The sequence below is a fragment of the Natrix helvetica genome (assembly GCF_964273705.1).
Source record: "Natrix helvetica genome assembly, chromosome: W".
Classification (NCBI taxonomy): Eukaryota; Metazoa; Chordata; class Lepidosauria; order Squamata; family Natricidae; genus Natrix; species Natrix helvetica.
Window position 1 is genome coordinate 64,382,312 of NC_138555.1, and position 19,875 is coordinate 64,402,186.

The 19,875-nt window shown below is 45.5% G+C and overlaps 1 protein-coding gene across 4 annotated transcripts in view; it reads left to right on the forward strand.

Moving 5' to 3' along the window:
* LOC309400792 (dolichyl-diphosphooligosaccharide--protein glycosyltransferase subunit STT3B) overlaps window positions 1-19,875 on the forward strand; it is a 238,717-nt gene that overhangs the window by 64,525 nt on the left and 154,317 nt on the right. For all 4 annotated transcript variants that reach the window (XM_081969460.1, XM_081969459.1, XM_081969461.1 and 1 more), the window contains exons 3-5: window positions 13,863-14,150; window positions 15,149-15,214; window positions 16,646-16,745. In XM_081969460.1, coding sequence (XP_081825586.1) covers window positions 13,863-14,150; window positions 15,149-15,214; window positions 16,646-16,745 — 454 coding nt within the window. The remainder of the gene's footprint in view (window positions 1-13,862; window positions 14,151-15,148; window positions 15,215-16,645; window positions 16,746-19,875) is intronic.

Here is a 19,875-nt window from a genome sequence, read left to right on the forward strand (position 1 = left end):
CTCCATAGTGAGGGGAGGAGTATCCAGGATGGGTTGACCTTGTCCTCTCTTGATTGGACTGACTCAGATAAGCTCTTTTAGCCACGCCAGGGTGAGGCGAGAGAGAGCCCCCAGCGGCAGCGGAAGCCACGCGGCAGCCTGCAAAGGCACAAGCCGCTTCCACGTGCTCCCAGGAAGAGGAGCTTTTTGAATTTGGAGCTGGGAGCCATTTTGAAACCATGTGGTCCAAGATGGTGGCCCCCAGCAGCTCAGAGGAGGCTGGCAGGAGCCAAGCATTCAGCTCTGCAGCCAGCAACCACCGGAGGCACTGAGGAGCCCTTAAAGAGGTTAGAAACCATCTCGGAGGCATCAGCCAAGGGCGGGGGAGGCAAGGCAAAGGCCAAAAGGAAGCATATCTCCACCAAGGGGGCTAAAGAGGCAGGCTGTGGATCCAAACCCCACAAGCCTAGCTCCAAGTATGAAAGGCAGAGGCACCAAGCCTTGGAGCGCATCGGCCACAAGGCCAGCACCAGGAAGATTACCCCCCCCCCCCAACCTGAGGGAAGATTACCAGGTTTCTCTTCACCTAGCAGGGCTGCAGAAGGGGACCCCTCCCTCCAGGTGAGGATTCCCTTCGACACCTCAGGCTTTGTCACCCTGTGTTCCAGCAACCTTGCTATCACGATTTATGCAAGCCCTATTCAATCCTTTTCTGAGTGTCTGACTAGCCGGAGAAGCCCAGACAGGGCAACGAGGCTCAGATCGCTGCTGAGGCTTTCCCTTTAAAGAAGGTCTTCCCTTTAAGGAAAAACTTTCCCTTTAAGGAAGAGAAAGGAATGCAGCTGGAGGAGGGGGCGGCAAGGCTCTCAGCGAGCTGCTGTTAACAGCAGGAGGCCACAGGAGAGAGTGTGGCAGGTCTTAGTAGCACAAGCCGCTTTTTCAAAGCCCTGACCGGCAGGGCTGTTGTATTTGCCACGCAGCGCCATTCGAAAAGAAGGGGGAGGAGAGTCCCCACGTGGCCCAAGATGGCGGCATCCTGCAGCTTGGAAGACACACACAGGAATCAAGTCCTTGCTTCTAAAGCCGGCAGCCCCACTGGAGGGGCAGAAGAGCCTCCAATCAGGTTAGAGATTACCCCTGAAGGTCCATCCAAGGGTGGGGGTGGCAAGGCAAAGAGCAAAATGAAGCACACCTCCTCCAGGGCGGCTACAGAGGCAAGCTCCGGCTCCAAGCCTCCCAAACCTGCCTCTAAATATGAAGGGCAGAGGCATAAAGCCCTAGGGCGCATCTGCCATAAGGCCATCAGCAAGAAGGTTCCCCTGGTCTGGAGCCTGATGCGATCACAGAGCAGGATCCCTCCCAGCAAGTGAGGATTCCCATTGATACCTCAGGCATCTGGGGCTCTATCCAGGGATGGCAGTCTCCCTCACTATGGGGCATTCTCCTCAAGCCTCCTTCTACCTCTGCAGGCAGAACAGTGTAAAGATGAGGTTATTTTTTTTTAAACAAAGTTTTATTGGTTTTTTAAAAGAAATAAAAAGGAAAGGGGTGGTGGAATAAGTTACAAATTTTGGCAGTCGCAATATGTAGGAGGTGTCCCCACCCCCCGTACTCATAATTTTCATTTATACATAAATTAGTTTAATACTAAATATCAATATTTTGTCAGCATGTAAATTCAAATAATAATTTCAATCAATTTATATCAAGCAGATTTTCTTACTCATTTTTGTGATCTGAGTTTTCTTGGTATTGCCCCTTCTCCCCCCGCCGGCAGGGCTCCGGCCCCTCCCGTGTCCTGTAAATCTGGTGTAAAATCATCGGATTTATCTAGGAGTACTTTATTTTTTTCCATAAAGGCCTGAGCCTCTGTGGTTGTGTTGATTCTAACTCTTGTATCCTCCCAGAATATTAACATGCCTTCAGGCATCAACCATCTGAACCACACCCCCTTCTGGTATAACTTCTTTGCTAATTGCGAATAGTTTTTTCTTTTCTCTCTCACTTTCTTAGGGATCTGTTTCAGAATGGTTATTTCTCTATCTTGATATTTCAAAGCTTGCCCCCTTTGTGCACTCAGAATCTCATCTCTTGTAGTCTTTCTAAGAAATTTAATGTGTACCTCCCTTGGAACATTGTGTGTTCTAGCGTATGCTGAGTTTACTCTATAAACCAGATCCAAGTCCCACCCCATCTGTTGTTTTTCTTTTTGAATATATTCAGCCAAAAGGTTTGTCATGATGTCCCTTAAATCTTCGTCATCCGCCTCAACCACATTTTGAAACCTAAGGAAAAAGGACATTCTTTCAAATTCCATTTTCATCTGGTGGATCTCAATCTCTTGGTTCCCCTTCTGCACCCCTTTCACCTCCCCCCTCATCTCAGCCGTCCCCTCCTCCAAAAGATCCAATCTCTGTGAGTTTTTACACGTCTGGTCTTGATTCTCTTTAAGCTGCTCTTTCATCTCCTTTAGTTGACTTTTTATGTCCTCCTGTCCCTTTAAGATTTGTTGAAACATCTGCTGGAAGTCCGTCTCAGAAGGCTTAGGCTGCAACAGGGAGGTTAGGGTCTGTTGTCCACTGGGACTGGATACTGTAGATGTCGGGGCAGAGACAGCAAAGCCCGGCTTCCCCGGGGGTGGTCTTTTAGGTGGCATTATGATGAGCAGGAAAAGTACAAAGTCAATAGAGAGAGGAAACAATTAGAGAGGAAAACCGCCAAGAGAGATTAGGAAGCAAGGAGTTCAAGCAGAAGGGAGCGCTTTCTAGTTATAGCTTCTGGTAATAGAGTAATAAAATCCTTTGTTCCAAGCGGAGTCCAATACAACAAGAGATTTATCTGAGTGTCACGGAGACAAAGACAAGATGCCTGAAGTTCCTATGGGTGGAGTCAAATTTCAGTGTCTGTGTGGACAACGGAAGTATGCCATCTTGCCCTGCCAGCTTCGGAGTTGAAGGGCATAACAGAAAGTTTTCAGAGTTTCCAAAGTTTTCAGATCATCACCTCATTTATAATATTACAGTCCCAAATCCGCCTTTGTTATGAGTGTGGATTCATTACTTGGCTCTCTCCCTTCCTCCTCCTCTAGAGCAGAGAGAAAAATCGTTTATAGCCGCCTGTCCGAGGGGGGGGGAATCCCCCTCCCTCCAGCCACGCTTCTCCGCGCCGAGTTGAAAGTAACTCTAAAAACAGCTGGCAATTTTTTTTTTCCTTTTTCAAGCAAACAAGGGAACGGGGGAAGTTTCCACCTCACCACACAGCAACCGCGTCCTTCAGATCGTGCGTTCTTCCAGCTGCCTCCTCACGAAGACGCCACAGCGCCTCCCCATCATGCCTCCCGGTGCCTAGGGTGATGCGGGGAGCCCCCCCCGGCCGCCGCCGACTCAGGGGATCCCCCGCTACGTCGCCCCTTCAGCAGGAGCCCCTCCAGGGCATCCTGTGCCCCCCAAATTATGGGAAGCCCACCAGAAGAGTGCGGGGCGAGCAGAGCCTGCCCGTCGCGATCAGCAGCCGGAACCGGAAGTCAAGATGAGGTTATTTTGAGCTCCTCTCGAGTAAAAGGGACATTGAAGTTGAATCCCAAACTCTGTTTGCAGTCTAACTGAAATCAGCTGCTGGGATTCCCCCCCCCCCCTTGGAGCAAAGAGTAACATCCCGAAAGGCTGATTATCTCTCCTGAGTTGAAGGACTCTGTTGTGATTAAGAAAATGTGTTAAAACGGGGCCAAGAGTTGCATGAGAAATGCAGCATCTACCACCTAGCTGATTCAATCTGCTCTGAAAAGCCTTGTTTTTTTTTGTTCTCTGATACACTGAGAAAGCAGATCCTGCAAAGTTAGAAAAGCATGTTTCCTCTCTCAACACCTTGTTGGACCTTGTTTCCATCTAATTGAGCTCCAGGGGAAGGGATCCAGGAATCGCATGATAAAGCAACCCCACCCTTTCCCAACCTATGTAATCTGATCTGCTGTTGTTAAGGCCAAACACATGTGGCCTAACAAAGAAAGAGAAACCTGATGCAGATTCCAAGCCTTACTCCTTAAGTGGTTGTAAAAGCCTTCCACTTTTGTAAAAGTGGAAAGATCTCCATGGAAAGGAAACTTGAATGAAAAAGAGGTCAGCTAGCCCAGACCTGACCTCCCAAATCCTTTGAACTTTAATGGTAAGTTGTCCTGACAACGAGGGGCAATAAAGAAGCCCCAACCATCCCAACATCAGCTTACCTTGTGTGTGCAAAACCTGCGGGCAGCCAAAGGGCCAAAGGCAGATGTAGTTCAGGTGAAGAGATTGTTATGCTCTTGTGGATTGATTACTATTGTTTATGAATTATTTGGGAAGGGCTCAACCCCTATAGAAGGTACCAAGCTAGCCAGGTCCAAGACGGGTTCCGAGTTTGGGTAAAGACCCTTAGGAATTCCAAAAACTAGAGAGTAAGCTTGACAACCTAACCAGCAGAATAGCCTTGGCAACTAGAGCTGAGGTGGCACAGAGGTTAGAGTGCAGTACTGCAGGCTAATTCAGCTGAATGCTAGCTGCAGTTTGGCAGTTCAAATCTCACTGGTTAAAGATTGACTCAGCCTTCCATCCTTTAACAGCAAGGAAGGCACCATTACCAATCACTCCAAACAGTAGGCACAAGCAGCGCCCTCCAGTGGCTCCTCTACAAACTGCAATCTAGTATTTCAGGCCAACACGTGCAACATCTAGTGGCCGACAAGTGATGTGCGCCTGCATCTACAAAGCATTGCATCGCACCCTAGTGGCCAACTTGTGAACTGCGTCTGCATCTCCAAAGCCCTGCAATGCACTCTAGTGGCTGACCAGTGAACTGCGTCTACTAAGTTTTGCAACGCACTCTAGTGGCTGACATGTGAACTGTGCCTGCATCTCCAAAGCCCTGCAACACACTAGTGGCTGACACGTGAACTGCGTCTGCATCTACAAAGTCTTGCAACGCACCATAGTAGCCGACAAGTGAATTGAACTCAAAGAATTCATAATACATTCAAGACATTTTCTGAGCTAATCCTAGTCATAGAACCATAGCACCCTTCTAGCCATGGCAAAAGGGTCAGACAGGCCGGTCTCCATGCCTGAACCCACCACAAACTCAGAATTGGATGTCCAACTATGAGAAATCGCAGAAGCACCTCAAATAGCCTATGACCTTAGACAGCATTCGCTGAGGGCAGAACATATAGCAGGGGTGAAGAACATCAGAGACGACTGGCTCAGCCGGACTGAGGTGGACAATTCGCAGTGGAAGCTGCAGCCACCAATCTTTGAGGAGCTGGCAGAGCGCTTCGGACGCCTGGACCTATTCACCACCCCTCTCAACGCCCAGCTCCCGAGGTTTTACTCAAGGTACCGGACACAGGGCGGAGGGGGTAGATGCTCTCCGCAGCCCTTGGCCCTGGGGGCTCCTCTATGCCTATCCACCCTTACCCCTGATCCCCAGGGTCATACAAAAAATCTTGTGGGAGGGGGCGGAGGTGGTACTGATTGCCCCTCACTTGCCCCGAAGGCCTTGGTTTGCCAATCTCCAATCCCTCTCGGTGGACAGGCCCTGGAGGATCCCCCAGGAGAGGATCTCCCTCAGTCAGGGGTCACTGGAACACCAGGACTCTCAGTGGCTCCAGTTGACCGCTTGGCGCTTGAGTGGAGCATCCTGAGGGATGATCACTTCTCTCCCAGGGTTATACAGACTATCCAGGCAGCTCGCAAACCCTCCACGGAGCGCATTTACAGTGCTACAGGGCGGGCTTTTTCAACATGGTGCATCTCCAGGGGCCACAATCCGGTCCGGACCACTGTTGCACAAGTTCTGGACTTCCTTCAGGCGGGGCTGGACAGAGGGTTGGCTCCCAACACGATTAGGAGACAGGTCTCAGCCATTTCATCGGTACTCCTGTGTGGTAGATCTCAGACACTGACTCACCATCCAACGGTCAGGTGGTTCTTCAAGGGGGCCTCCAAACTTAAACCGCCCCCGGTGCACAGGTACCCTTCCTGGGACTTACACAAGGTGTTGGATGCTCTGACAGGCCCTCCGTTCAATCCATTACGTACTGTCTCTCTGAAGTTCCTGACACTTAAGGTGTCGTTTTTGGTGGCCATCACCTCCGCCAGGAGGATATCCAAACTGCAGGCTCTGTCTACCAGGGAAGATCTCTGCGTGTTCCACCAGGACAGGGTAGTGCTAAGGTTGGACCCCTCCTTCATACCCAAGGTGTGCTGTTGCTTCCATCGCTCGCAGGAGCTGATATTGCCCAATTTCTGCCCGGACCCTTCTCACCCATTAGAGAGGAAGTGGCACACCTTGGACGTGAGGAGGGCTCTGAGGATTTACCTCAGAAGAACCAGGCCGAACAGGAAGTCGGAAACCCCATTTGTTTCCTTCCAGCCGGGGTCCCTGGGAAACAAGGTGACTTCCACCACGATAGGCAGGTTGTTAAGAACCTGTATTGCTTTTGCCTATCAGGCACGGGGTCTGCAAATACTGAGCTCTATCACAGCACATTCTACACAAGCGCGGCCACTTTGGCGGCCTGGGCCACGCAGGCCTCACTATCTGAGATCTGTAGGGCAGCCACGGGGTCTTCCCCCTCACCATTCGTGAGGAATTACAAGTTGGACTCCTTTGCTTCTGCGGAAGCCTCATTCGGACGTAGGGTGTTGCAGGCTGTTCGCAAGGCGGGGGAGAGGTCTCACCAGGCATAAGTTTGGGCATATACTCAAATGTGTACTTTACTTTACTTTACTTTATTTCAAACTTTTATACTGCCCCCTCTCCCAAAAGGGACTCGGGGTGGTGTACAGTCAGATTAAAACACATAAATACATGGGAATAAATACAATCATAAATAAATACTAAATACTTAAAGGAGGAGGCTGTAAAAAACTGTACCTAAAGTAAAGCAATTAAAACAATGTTTAAAATAACCCCTAAAAATACCCAATTAAAAATATCTGCCAGGAGGTAAGATAAGACTATGAATGGGCCAAGCCGGCTAAACGAAACAGGTGAGTCTTCAGTTTTTGTCGGAAGGAGCGGAAGTCGGTGGTGATTCTGATATCGGGGGGGAGGTCATTCCAGAGGGTTGGGCCCATCACAGAGAAGGCTCTACTCCTAGGCGCCGCCCGTTGGCATTGCTTAGTGGACGGCACCAGGAGGAGTCCCTCCCTGTGAGAGCGAATTGGTCGCAGGGAAGTATGCGGTAGGATGCGATCCCGCAAGTAGCTAGGTCCTGTGCCATGGAGCGCTTTAAAGATGGTAATTAACACCTTGAAACGCACCCGAAAGACCACAGGCAGCCAGTGCAGCTCGCGCAGGAAAGGTGTTACGTGGGAGTACCTGGTACTCCCCATGATGGCCCGCGCGGCTGCGTTCTGGACTAGCTGCAGTCTTCGGGCGCGTCCCAAGGGAAGCCCCATGTAGAGGGCGTTGCAGTAGTCCAGCCGAGACGTCACCAGTGCATGAGTGACCGTGCGTAGGGCATCCCGGTCCAGTAGGGGGCGCAATTGGCGCACCAGGCGAACCTGGTGGAACGCCCCCCTTGCCACGGCTGCCACATGGTCGTCCATTGACAGCCGGGCATCTAGGAGGATGCCCAAATTGCGCGCCCGTTCCACAGGGGGCAATTGCTTGCCCCCTATGGCCAGTGATGGTGTCAACTGGCTGAACCGAGGTGCCGGTAGCCACAGCCACTCAGTCTTGGAGGGGTTGAGCTTGAGTCTGTTGTCCCCCATCCAGACCCCGACGGCTTCCAAACACCGGGTCATCACCTCGACAGCCTCGTTGGGGTGGTTTGGGGTGGAAATGTACAGCTGAGTATCATCAGCGTACAGATGATACTCCACCCCAAAACCACGGATAATCTCCCCCAGCGGCTTCACATAGGCGTTGAACAGAAGGGGCGAGAGGACCGACCCCTGCGACACCCCACAAGTGAGTGGCCTCAGGGTCGACCTCTGCCCCCCTGCCAACACACATTGGGTCCGGTCGGAGAGGTAGGAGCCGAACCACCGCAGGACGGTGCCTCCAACTCCCATCCCCTCCAGCCGGCGCAACAGGATACCATGGTCGATGGTATCAAAAGCCGCTGACAGATCTAATAGGACCAGGATAGAGGAACAACCCCTATCTCTGGCCCTCCAGAGATCATCTACCAACGCGACCAAGGCCGTCTCCGTGCTGTGTCCGGGTCGGAAGCCGGACTGGCGTGGGTCTAGATATTCGGATTCCTCAAGGTGTCGTGGAAACTGCTGTGCCACCACATTCTCTACAACCTTCGCTAAAAAGGGAAGGTTGGAGACTGGACGGTAATTAGCTAGCTCCATCGGGTCAAGGGAAGGCCTCTTGAGTAGGGGTCTCACCACCGCCTCTTTCAAGGCGGTAGGTAAGGACCCCTCGCCCAATGAGGCGTTCACCAAGCCCAGTAGCCAGCCTCGTGTCACTTCCCAGGATGCCAGTACCAGCCAGGAGGGACACGGGTCCATTAAACATGTGGTGGGTCGCAGCCGTCCACGCAACCTGTCCAAATCCTCGGGGGCAACAGAATCAAACTCCTCCCAGAATGGTCTCACAAGACTCACTGTTGACGGCTCCTCTGGTCCACTTAAGGGGGCCCATCCGCTCCGGATCTGAGCGATTTTGTCCTGCAGATATTCCCCAAACTCCTCTGCTCTGCCCTGTAAAGGGGCTTCCCGCGTCCTCTGTGATAAGAGGGAGCGGGTTACCCGAAACAGGGCGGCAGGGCGGTTATCGGCGGACGCAATAAGAGTGGCACAATGTCTATGTTTGGCCACTCTTAATGCCACAAGGTAGGTCCGTGAATAGGCTCTTACCTGTGTTCGATCAGATTCGGAGCGTGAGGACCTCCACCTGCCCTCTAGGCGTCTCCTATGGCGCTTCATCACCCTCAGGTCCTCGGTAAACCAAGGAGCCCGGGTGGGTCGTCGCCGCAGGAGAGGCCGCAAAGGCGCAACTCGGTCCAGGGCCCCAGCGGCCGCCCTATTCCAGGTGGCCACTAGGTTCTCGGAGTGAGAGCGGGTCAGGGCTACAGGGAATGGCCCAAGCTCCGTCTGGAACCTGTCCGGTTCCATCAGGCGCCTGGGGCGGTACCAACTTGGACAGTCTGGTTCCGCCTCCTCGCGGTGGGGGGTAGCGCCAGGGAAGTCCAGCCGGAGAGATGAGTGATCTGACCATGACAGGGGAGTGATGACTACATCCCCTCTTCCCAGATCACTCGTCCACTGTTCAGATCCAAAACAAGGTCCAGAGTGTGGCCACCTTCGTGTGTGGGGCCCTGAATTAATTGGGTCAGGTCCATGGCTGTCATGGAAGCCATGAACTCCCGAGCTACCTCGGATGCTTCCCCCGTCGACGGCAAGTTGAAATCCCCCATAACCACAAGCTTGGGGGTCTCAACTGCCGTTTCTGAGATCAGCTCGAGGAGCTCGGGCAGGGCTGCTGATGCATAGCGAGGAGCCAAGTATACAATCAGCAAGCCCCACTGCCTCCCTGGGCCCCACTTCACACCAAGGGACTCACACCCGGGTATCTGAGGTACAGTGAACTCCCTCGGCTCTAGACATTCCCGTATAACTACCGCCACCCCACCACCCTTACCCAGGGCCCGAGGCTGATGGAATGCACGGAAACCCGGTGGGCACATTTCCACGAGGGGTAAACCACCTTCGTGGCCCAGCCAGGTCTCCGTTATCCCTGCAAGGTCCAGCTCCCCCTCTGAGATCAACTCACTAATGAGGGGGGCCTTGTTGGTCATGGACCTTGCATTGCAGAGCATCAGCCTCAGGCCCTGGCTCTGTAGTTCCGGACCACCTAGATTGCGGGGGTTGGTACAAACGACCGGGCGTGTCCAACAGCCACGGTCTCCCAACCGACCTTGTGGTCTTCTCCTGTCCTCGCATCCCCTCCTCCCCGCGACCGTTGTAATAAGGCAACCCTCTGTTGGAATGTCCTTTCCCCTCCCCCCCTCCACCACACTCACTTCCCTCCTAGACTCACCTGTTCGCCTGACACTGGCCCCCCTCCTGGGCAGATTAACCCCCCCCCCCACCCTGAAACCCTCCCTGGAACCCCCTAAAAAGGATAAAAAACATTTGGTTAAAAACCCCCTAAGCTTCCGTTTCCTCAACCTCTTGGGGTCCATAAACCCGTGTAACCCTCCCTTGGGACGTGTAGGCTTTGGTACTTCCTATCCTGGATACTCCTCCCCTCACTATGGAGAAAGGGCATTGGTACTTACCTGATACGCCTCTTCTCATAGTGGGGGAGGAGTATCCAGCCCCTCCCTGATATGGGTATGTTGCGAAATAGTTATGTTGTTTGATGAGCTGTTCTGTTGAAGTAATAAATAAAGGTTTGAAACTAAAATAAAGTCTAGAGTGGATGACACAGCAAGTCGGATAGAGTTCTTCGCCGATAACTGGGTGGAGCCTGGTGACCAAGGAGTGGCTAAAAGAGCTTATCTGACTCAGTCCAATCAAGAGAGGACAAGGTCAACCCATCCTGGATACTCCTCCCCCACTATGAGAAGAGGCGTATCAGGTAAGTACCAATGCCCTATTTCTAGGCTATACTTTTATTGGGAAACAATGACACATAGCACTATCCAGAGTTGCCGAAGCTTTACAACCAGTGCAAGATTTAGACCTGGGATATGCATCCTAATTCACTTTTAAGCAAGAATGGAAATTTATAATAAGGGTTAAGAAAAAACAGGAAAGGGTGTTTACTATTGAGTTTTGCTTAAGATGGAACCATTGCCCAGTTCTGTAGTGCAGCTCATTAATGAGTTTTTGAAAAGTGATTCACCAGCATTTAAACTTCAGTATCTATTCTGATTCATTGCCCAACACCTAATCCTTTTTCCAATGTTCAATGTACAGAGTTTCCCTACCCTTTAGCTAAATGCTAAAAACAATAATGGGTGCAGATCAATAAGTAAGCTTTATGAGGGAGCAGGGATTTGAACCTTGGGAGTGAGAAGGAATGTGAACCATCCCTGTGATCAATAAGAGAGGGCTGGTGCTCTCATGCCCAGCAACTCTGCGGTGCATTTCAGCACGGGTAGACAGCCTTTCCCTTCTCATTAAGTAACCAGAATCTTTTGTATCTCAGTCTTGAGGAAACGGGATTTTTGTAGCCTTTGAATAACTAAGCTTAATAGAAGGACGATGTCTAATCTTCAGACATTTTTTTCACTTACCAAACCACTTTGCAGCCTATTCTATTCTAGAGAATCTCATCCTCGGGAAGTCTCAAACCTATCTGTAAAATCCACACACCTGGTTTGTTGCCTTTCTGCCCTTTTTAGCTTTGGTTTGAAATGGACAAATAGGCAAAGACTCTATTATAGTTCCCCCTTTCTTCCTTCCTTCCTTTCTTCCTTCCAGCTGTCACAACAATACAAGCAATAATTCGTACTTTGAGATCAGAGGTTTATTGTTTCTAATGATTTGGAACATAAGAAATGAATAGATATAAAAGAGATAATAGCAGTAATACACTTGTATTAACAAGCCATTGCAATGGGGTCCAATGATATATAGCAGGTCCTACAAGGACTGCTATAAGTCAAAGGGCTCCCAGCTGATCTCGAACCCTATCTTTTATACTTTTCTTCTCATACATGCTTCACAACTTCACTAACTGTCACTTTCTGTAAACACCTGTGTACATTACTTTCAGTTCCTCATTTCCAACAGTTTCATTCTTCCTGTTTTAAACGTATCCATACAAACATATTTCACAGTTAGCAACGGCTCAGCAGGATTACAAATATTTCTGGTAAATTTTGAAACCATCCTAGCTGAAAACTTTGGTTCATATCTCTTTCTTCTGGGGCCTTCTATCATCTATAGGACTTATTGAATCTAATAGATCAATAGGCTATATTTCTTGATTCTCACAATTCCTTCCTCCCTCCCTCCTTTTTCCCCTCCCTCCCTCCCTCCCATTTCCTTTCTTCCTTTCTTTTCCTCCCTCCCTCCTCATTCCCATTTCCTCCCTCAGTGCCCAGGAAGGGACGAGGGGAAGGGGAGAGGGTGGCAGTACTGCCAGTGGCTGTGGCTTTCCTACGTGGGGGGGTGTTGTGTTGGAAGGCAGGGCGGGGGCCCTCCTGCTGAAAGGGAAGCACTTGCAGGCTGCGGGGCCAGCGGATGAGGCTGGGCTGGTGAGTAGGCCATGGAGGCGGAGGAGGCACCGGTGGGCGTGGTGCTGCTGTTTGGGCAAGACAGTGCTTATCACAGGTGAGCTGCGTGCCAGCCCCCATGTGCACACCGCCTCCTGTGCACATGCCCAGGGAGAGTTCCCGCCCGGGCTGGGGTGGGCCGGGGCTGAGGCAGCAGTGGCCAGCCCCTCACTGTCTCCAGGGTGGCTCTGCGGGCCAGATCTAACCACATTATAGGCCAGATCTAACCACATTGCGGGCCGCATTTGGGCCACGGGCCTCGAGTTTAACATGTCTGCTCTAGGCTAATTCCTCTTTTGACTTTGCCCCCAGGTTCTGTCAGTCCTCTTACAGAAAGACACTTTCATCAGAAAAAAATATAACAGTTCATTTAGTGACCATTCAAAGTTACAATGGCACTGGAAAAAGTTACTTTTCACCATTTTAACATGACCATTGCAGGATCCCCATGGTCATGTGATCAAGACGTAGATGCTTGGCAACTGACTCATATTTATGACAGTTGCAGTGTCCCTGGGCCATGTGATCCAACCATCTGACAAGCAAAGTCAATGGGGAACACAGATTCATTTAACAACCATGTTACTAACTTATCAAGTGTGGCAAGAAAGGTCATAAAATGGGGTAAAACTCACTTAAGAATGTCTCACTTAGCAACAGAATTTTTGGGCTCAATTGTGCTTGTAAGTCAAGCGCTACCTTGTATTCTTCTGTTTTCTAAAACTACTTTCCCCTTTATCCCTTTAAAACTTTCTTGAATCACAGTCTTGTTAAGCTTTTTGCTTTTAAATTAAAATCCTTTAAGATAGCTTTTTTTTTTCTTAAATCCAAAACAACAACTCAGGGAGAATCTTTGTTCTTCTCTTCTATTTGGACTATCTCTCTTTGTTTGTTAAATAATTATATCACAATGTATTTCAGGAAGTAAGATTTTTCCCAGTCATATATCCATAAAGGCTGCACAGTTTAGAGCACTTTGATATCCCATCAGCTCCAAAGCCACACAACTCATGAACAACCACAAGCAGCTCAATTCCTGTGGCTTCATTAGGAGCAGCTATACAGAATACAAAATGGGTGGTTCCCTGATCTCTCCTTCCTCCAGATAGTTTTTCATAAGCCAGTTGAAATGTCTAACTTGCCATAGGGTCCTCACTTTCCTCTTCTCATTGTTGCTGCTTCCTTCAGTCAGCTATGTTTCACGTTTTCTGTATACTTTTATCCAGTATCTTTGTACATTAACTTATGCCCATTTGAACTTCTAAAGAAATTGTGGAAAAATATAGTCTCAATAGACAATTTTCTTTAATCTAGATATAAAGTTAATATGCACTATGTTCTTGACATTGAGAATGATGCAGCTTTTGTAACATTAGTGCCTTTGTTTTTGATATGTAGATTATTTTGCTAAACTGCTGAACAAGATGTTTGACTTTTATTTTACATGAGTTGCTGAAATAACTGAAATAACTCTTCTGCTTGGATTACAACTTGGAGTTTCATGTTTTTATAATATCAATTCTTGTGTGTGTGTGTGTGTATTCTCCTTACTATTTGAAGAATTTTCATGTTTAATGTCAATTGTGTGTGTGTGTGTGTGTGTATGTGTGGCTGTAGCTGTGTATTTATTACAATATAGTTAATTGTTTTCTCTCTCCTTTCCTAGGTATACCCAGGACTGATGGTGACAGCTGGCCTTATACATTGGATCTTAAATATGCTCAATATCACTGTCCACATAAGAGATGTGTGTGTGTTCCTTGCACCTGTTTTTAGCGGCCTTACATCAATTTCTACTTTCCTTCTTACCAGAGAACTATGGAACCAGGGAGCCGGGCTTCTAGCTGCCTGTTTTATTGCTGTTGTACCAGGTTACATATCAAGATCAGTTGCAGGATCTTTTGACAATGAAGGGATAGCTATATTTGCACTACAGTTTACATATTACTTGTGGGTAAGTACTGTATAAATTCTGCTTACTTTTTAAAAAATCTGAATGTGCACAATAATTTCCTATTTTTTTAATAGTCACTAGAAATAAATATAGCTAACAAAGTTTTTCTACTGCTGTTTGCTTTTCAAAACAAATGAGTACATGGTCTTTAAGATAACAGCTCAAACATTTTTTCTTGCATATGCTTAAAGGATCAGATGACTTTATAAGGTCTTTTTCTGATCTAGAAAAATGGTAAATTCTGAAAAACATTCTAATAGAGTATAAGATAATGTTGGAAGGAAAATCCATCTGGTTCCGTTCCAAGCTGGGAGAAAGACACTGCAAAGAACATGGAGGCTGATTGGAAAGAAAGTTTATTGATGAACAGAACCACACATAAAGACAGTGTGCAGTTCTGGGTCAGCTTGCTGAGTGAGAGGAAGCGTTCTTATATGGTTATGTGTTTTTGAAGTTTGGGATTTGTGCAATATGGGCTTTGTGTTTCTAAAGAGGATGTTGGGCAATTCCCATTGTGGCTGATGGCTTATGTCTTCTGCTGGATTTTGGGTGGAGGGCTGCTTGTTATAATCCTATTACTAGTCTTTTGTTAGCTGTCAAACTTTGCTGTAAGGGGTTTAGAAATATCCTGTCTTGATTGGACTTTTGCGGGCAGTATTTGCTTTGCTTATGAATGGAGCCATCTAGATAGTTGGCTTCCTCTTTCAATAAGGTCGTTATCTCCTTAAGTGCTGGCATCTCCTGTGGGCTATTAAGAAAGACTGGGGGCTGCTTTCTGCCTCTAAGAACATGTTTCTCCATTTCTCCTTTGGGGAAATATAATATTCTGCCTCTTAATATTTTCCAAATATTCTTCTCGGGGAGGGGGGGAGGGGCGCTTCCCACCATAAGATAAGATAGCCTTTATTGTTAACTTTTTACTGTGAGCACAGTAAAAAAATGTATATATTTTGTCTTTTCTGCTATGATTAAAACTCAGACAACTTTAACTTTCTTAGGTGAAGTCAGTAAAAACTGGATCTGTCTTCTGGATCATTTGCTGCTGTCTATCCTACTTCTACATGGTAAGTGGTAGAATGTGAATGTGTAAATGGTCAGATTTTTTATTAGTACGCTGCTTTTATTTATATATTTAATATTAGCACAAGTATTTTAAACTGGTTGAAAATTCAGATGTTATTTAATCTGAACTAAATGCTGTTTATGGTAAGTTAAAAAACCCATATTATTAGATAATACAGAGGTGAATACTTTTTTCCTTTAAGTCTCTTATTCTTTCAGCTGTAATGTGTTAATTAGAAGCTGCATGATGGTACTTTTCTCTTTCCCTCTTAGCCACCTGGCTTTGTGGAGGGCAGAGGTATTTTTAAAGTTAACTAAAGGCAGCAGATATGGCCACATCTGTTGTACTGAAATACAACTTCAGTGCAGTGGTGGGCTGCTGCGTGGTCGCATGGCTTCGGGTGAACCCTTAGCTTTGATCACTGATTGGGCCCACGCACCCACACTTGTGCTAAGCTATCCATTTATAACTAATTTTCTGGCTCGTTCCCTCCGCCCAGCTGAGTTTCACACCACCCCTGCTTTACTCACAGGATCTGCCTGAGTTGATTACCTGCTTCTTTGAAGCTCTGTTTCACTCCCAAACGGGCATGTGGGAGCAAAGCTCGCTCAAACACACTTGCACGCTCTCACAGCCAGCAAACTGCTTGTGAACGTAAGTGCAGCCCACCTCTGCTTCAGTGTAGAAGACGAGCATACTTTTATAGTATGCTATTATGTCTGTTCTTGTTTTCCTGAGTTAGCATCCTAAGCAGACAATGTGAGTTGATCGGTTTTTAAAGTAAGTCTCTGCAAATTAATTAGTGACAAGTCTCTATGGTAGGGTTGACCGAAAATGAGATGACCTTGCTCACAGTAGCTGATTTTCTTCAGGAGTTATAGATAATTATTAAATGAGGGTCAACAATAAATAAATAAATTGATAAATAACTGAAGACATTCTTGGTATCACTACCCACCTTCATGCCCTTTGATTTGTTAGTTACATTTTATTTGAATAATTCAAGGGGAGATAGGTTTCAGTTCTTATCCCCGTGTTGCTTCATAAAGCAATATGGAAATATTGCAACATACAGTATTGACATACAGTGTAAAAGCAAAAAAACGTTTCTTCAGTGAGGATCCATTATAACCCTAGAAACTTTGTAACTATGTAAAACAGCTTACCACAGCAATTGCTATTCATGCTGCTGTTAAACTATTTTACTGATTATACAACTGAAGTATCTGAAATAAGAAATTGTTATTTGTTATGTTAATTGTTACTTAATTTTCTGCCCGAATTACCTCTGATTTACAAGTTTTTCTTGTGGCTCAAAGTGTCTTTTCACCATATATAACCTGAATACTCAGTTTTCAGTGACTCATGTTCATCAGGATAACATTGTAAACATGTACTAAATTTTAAAGCTTACTGTATTAATTTTTCACAGGTTTCTGCATGGGGTGGTTATGTTTTCATTATCAACCTTATTCCTCTGCACGTATTTGTATTATTGTTAATGCAGAGATACAGCAGGAGGGTCTATATAGGTGAGTATTTTAATTTGATATTGGATAAAAAGTTATTTTTCAGTTTTAATTTAACTACACTTTCAAATGACTATGATTTAAACATAGTTGAGTATATTAGTGATAGAAATTTTCATATTTGGTTTGCATGTGTGTGTTTATGTATGTTTATATGTATGTGTGTGTGTATATATATGTGTGTGTGTGTTGTATTTGTGCTGATAAATAAATAAAGGGAGACTAGTATAGATCTATTTCAAGCTATTTAGCTCTCATCAGCTAGCCATACCCTTACTGGGATTCGAACCAGGACTGTATTACATATTAGGCAGTTGTATTATCCACTAAGCCACAGCTGATGTAAGCTGATACACATACATACATACATACATACACACATAGTACTGTGCAAAAGTTTTAGGCAGGCGTGAAAAAATGCTGTAAAAAAAGAATGCTTTCAGACATATAAATAATGATTGTTTATTTTTGTCAATTGTCAAAATTCAAAGTGAGCGAACAAAAGAAAAATCTAAATCAAATCAATATTTGGTGTGACCACCCTTTGCTTTCAAACCAGCATCAATTCTTATATATATTCGAGCTATTTAGCTCTCATCAGCTAGCCATACCCTTACTGGGATTCGAACCTGGGCTGTATTATACACTAGGCAAGAGTTTTAGCCACTATGCCACAGGCTTCTCCTCCTTTATCAGCTGAGCCAGGGAAATAAGTATCTGTTTGTGTTACAACCCCTGGTATGACCTAATATGGGAGGGAGCTCACTCCTCCCTCCTTCTGTCCTTTCGGCTCATCACAGAAAACCATCTAGGCAGAAACCCATATTTTTATTTTTAATGTTGCCTTTTTATATTTGTGTTGTATTTGTGCTGATTTCCCTTTATTTTATCAGCACAAATACAACACAAATATAAAAAGGCAACATTAAAAATAAAAATATGGGTTTCTGCCTGGATGGTTTTCTGTGATGAGCCGAAAGGACAGAAGGAGGGAGGAGTGAGCTCCCTCCCATATTAGGTCATACCAGGGGTTGTAACACAAACATACATACATATATATATATATATATATATATATATATATATATATATATATATATATATATATATATATATATATATATATATATATATATATATATATATATATAATGTAAAAATAATATATATAAAAATATATATTATTTTTACATTTAAAACAATGCAATACCACGGAGTCGGAGTGGTCATACATTCACATTGTGTACAGCTAGTTTCAACCATTAACAATTAATCTACTTAATACATTGTCTGTCCTGTTCAATCACAATATATACATTTGTTCCAGTCTTGTCATCTTGTCTTATACCAATCATAAAATCTGTTCCTTACTTCAAAATATTCTGATTCCCCTTTATTTTTAAGTTCAGGAGTGAGCCTATCTGCTTCTGCACAGGCCAACACTTTTCTGATTGTATCAAGCTCTGATGGTGTATTTTCTTTTTTCCAATACTGTGCATAGGTTATGCGCGCTGCAGTTAGTATATGTATAATTAAATAAAGTGTATCTTTCTTAAACCCCTCCGGTATTATGCCTAGGAGAAAAGTTTCTGGTTTAAACATAATTTGTTCTCCCACCATTTGTTCTAACCATGATTGAATCATTTTCCAATATTTTTTTGCCTCATTGCACGTCCACCACATATGATAGAAAGTGCCTGGTGTTTTTTTACACTTCCAACAATTTGGGGCCAGATTTTTGAACATTTTGGAAAGCCGTGCTGGAGGGAGATGCCATCTGTATAAAGATTTTCTTTATACGCCGTAGCCAATGTTACTTTCTGATTTAAGTATCCAAAGTTTTTCCCACTTAGCCAATTCCACATTGTAACCGAAATTTTTCGCCCAGGCGACCATGGTTTCTTTGACATGTTCCTCCTCTAGTTTATATTCCAACAAGAATCTGTACAGCACTTTGATCAGTCTGTTTTCTGTCTGTATCAACAGTTTATCTAATATTGTGTAGTCTTTGGCAATACCTTCGTTCTTCCTATCCTGTGTATACCTTGATTGTATCTGTAAATAAGACCACCATTCTACTTGTACTCCTTGTGATGTCAATTCTGATCTGGTTTTGATCTCCCCCTGCCTGTTCAATAACTCTTTATATGTGACTATATTTTCCATGTTGATTAAATTTGGGTGTATGTATGCTTCCATCGTAGATAGCCAAATAGGTATTTTGGTATAGTGGTCATGTTTAATTTTGTTCCATATTATTAACAGAGATTGTCTGATGTAATGTCTACTAAAATATTTGTGTGCAGATCCTTTTTCATACCAGAGGAAGGCATGCCAGCCTGCTTGGAGGTCATGGCCTTCTCAGCATTATCCATTCCCTTAGCCATGTTATTATGGCCGCAGTATAATAGAGTTCCCAATCTGGTACGCCAAATCCTCCCTTTTCCTTAGTGTCTTGCATAGCCTTAAGTTTTATTCTTGGTTTTCTTCCCTGCCAGATAAATTTCAAAACCAATTGATTCAAATCCTTGAAGACACCTTTTTCTAATTTAATGGGAATATTCTGAAATAGGAAAAGAAATTTTGGTAATATATTCATTTTTATAACTGCGATCCTGCCCATCAGGGACAGTTGTAGGTTTTTCCATCTTTCTAGATCCTTCTTAGTTTTATTAATCAGATTGGTATAATTGTCTTCTTTGATGGTCACACACCTCGCAGATAAATGTATACCAAGATATTTAACTTTTTTGACAATTTGGATACCCAATTTCTTCGTTAACTCCTCTTTTGCTTTTGATGTCATATTTTTAGTCAGCATTTTGGTCTTTGTCATATTTATCTTTAGACCCGCTATTTTCCCATACTCTGTCAGTTCCTCAATGAGTTTCATACCAGACTTCATAGAATCTTCTAGCACAAACACTAGATCGTCCGCAAAGGCCTGTAACTTAAATTGCTCCTTTTTGATTTCTAGTCCCTTTATCTGTACCTCTTTACGTATATTCCTGGCTAGTACTTCTAGGGTTAGTATAAACAACAGGGGGGATAAAGGGCAACCTTGTCTTGTACCTTTCTGGATTACAATACTTTGTGTTAATTCACCATTGATTATTAATTTGGCTTTTTGGTT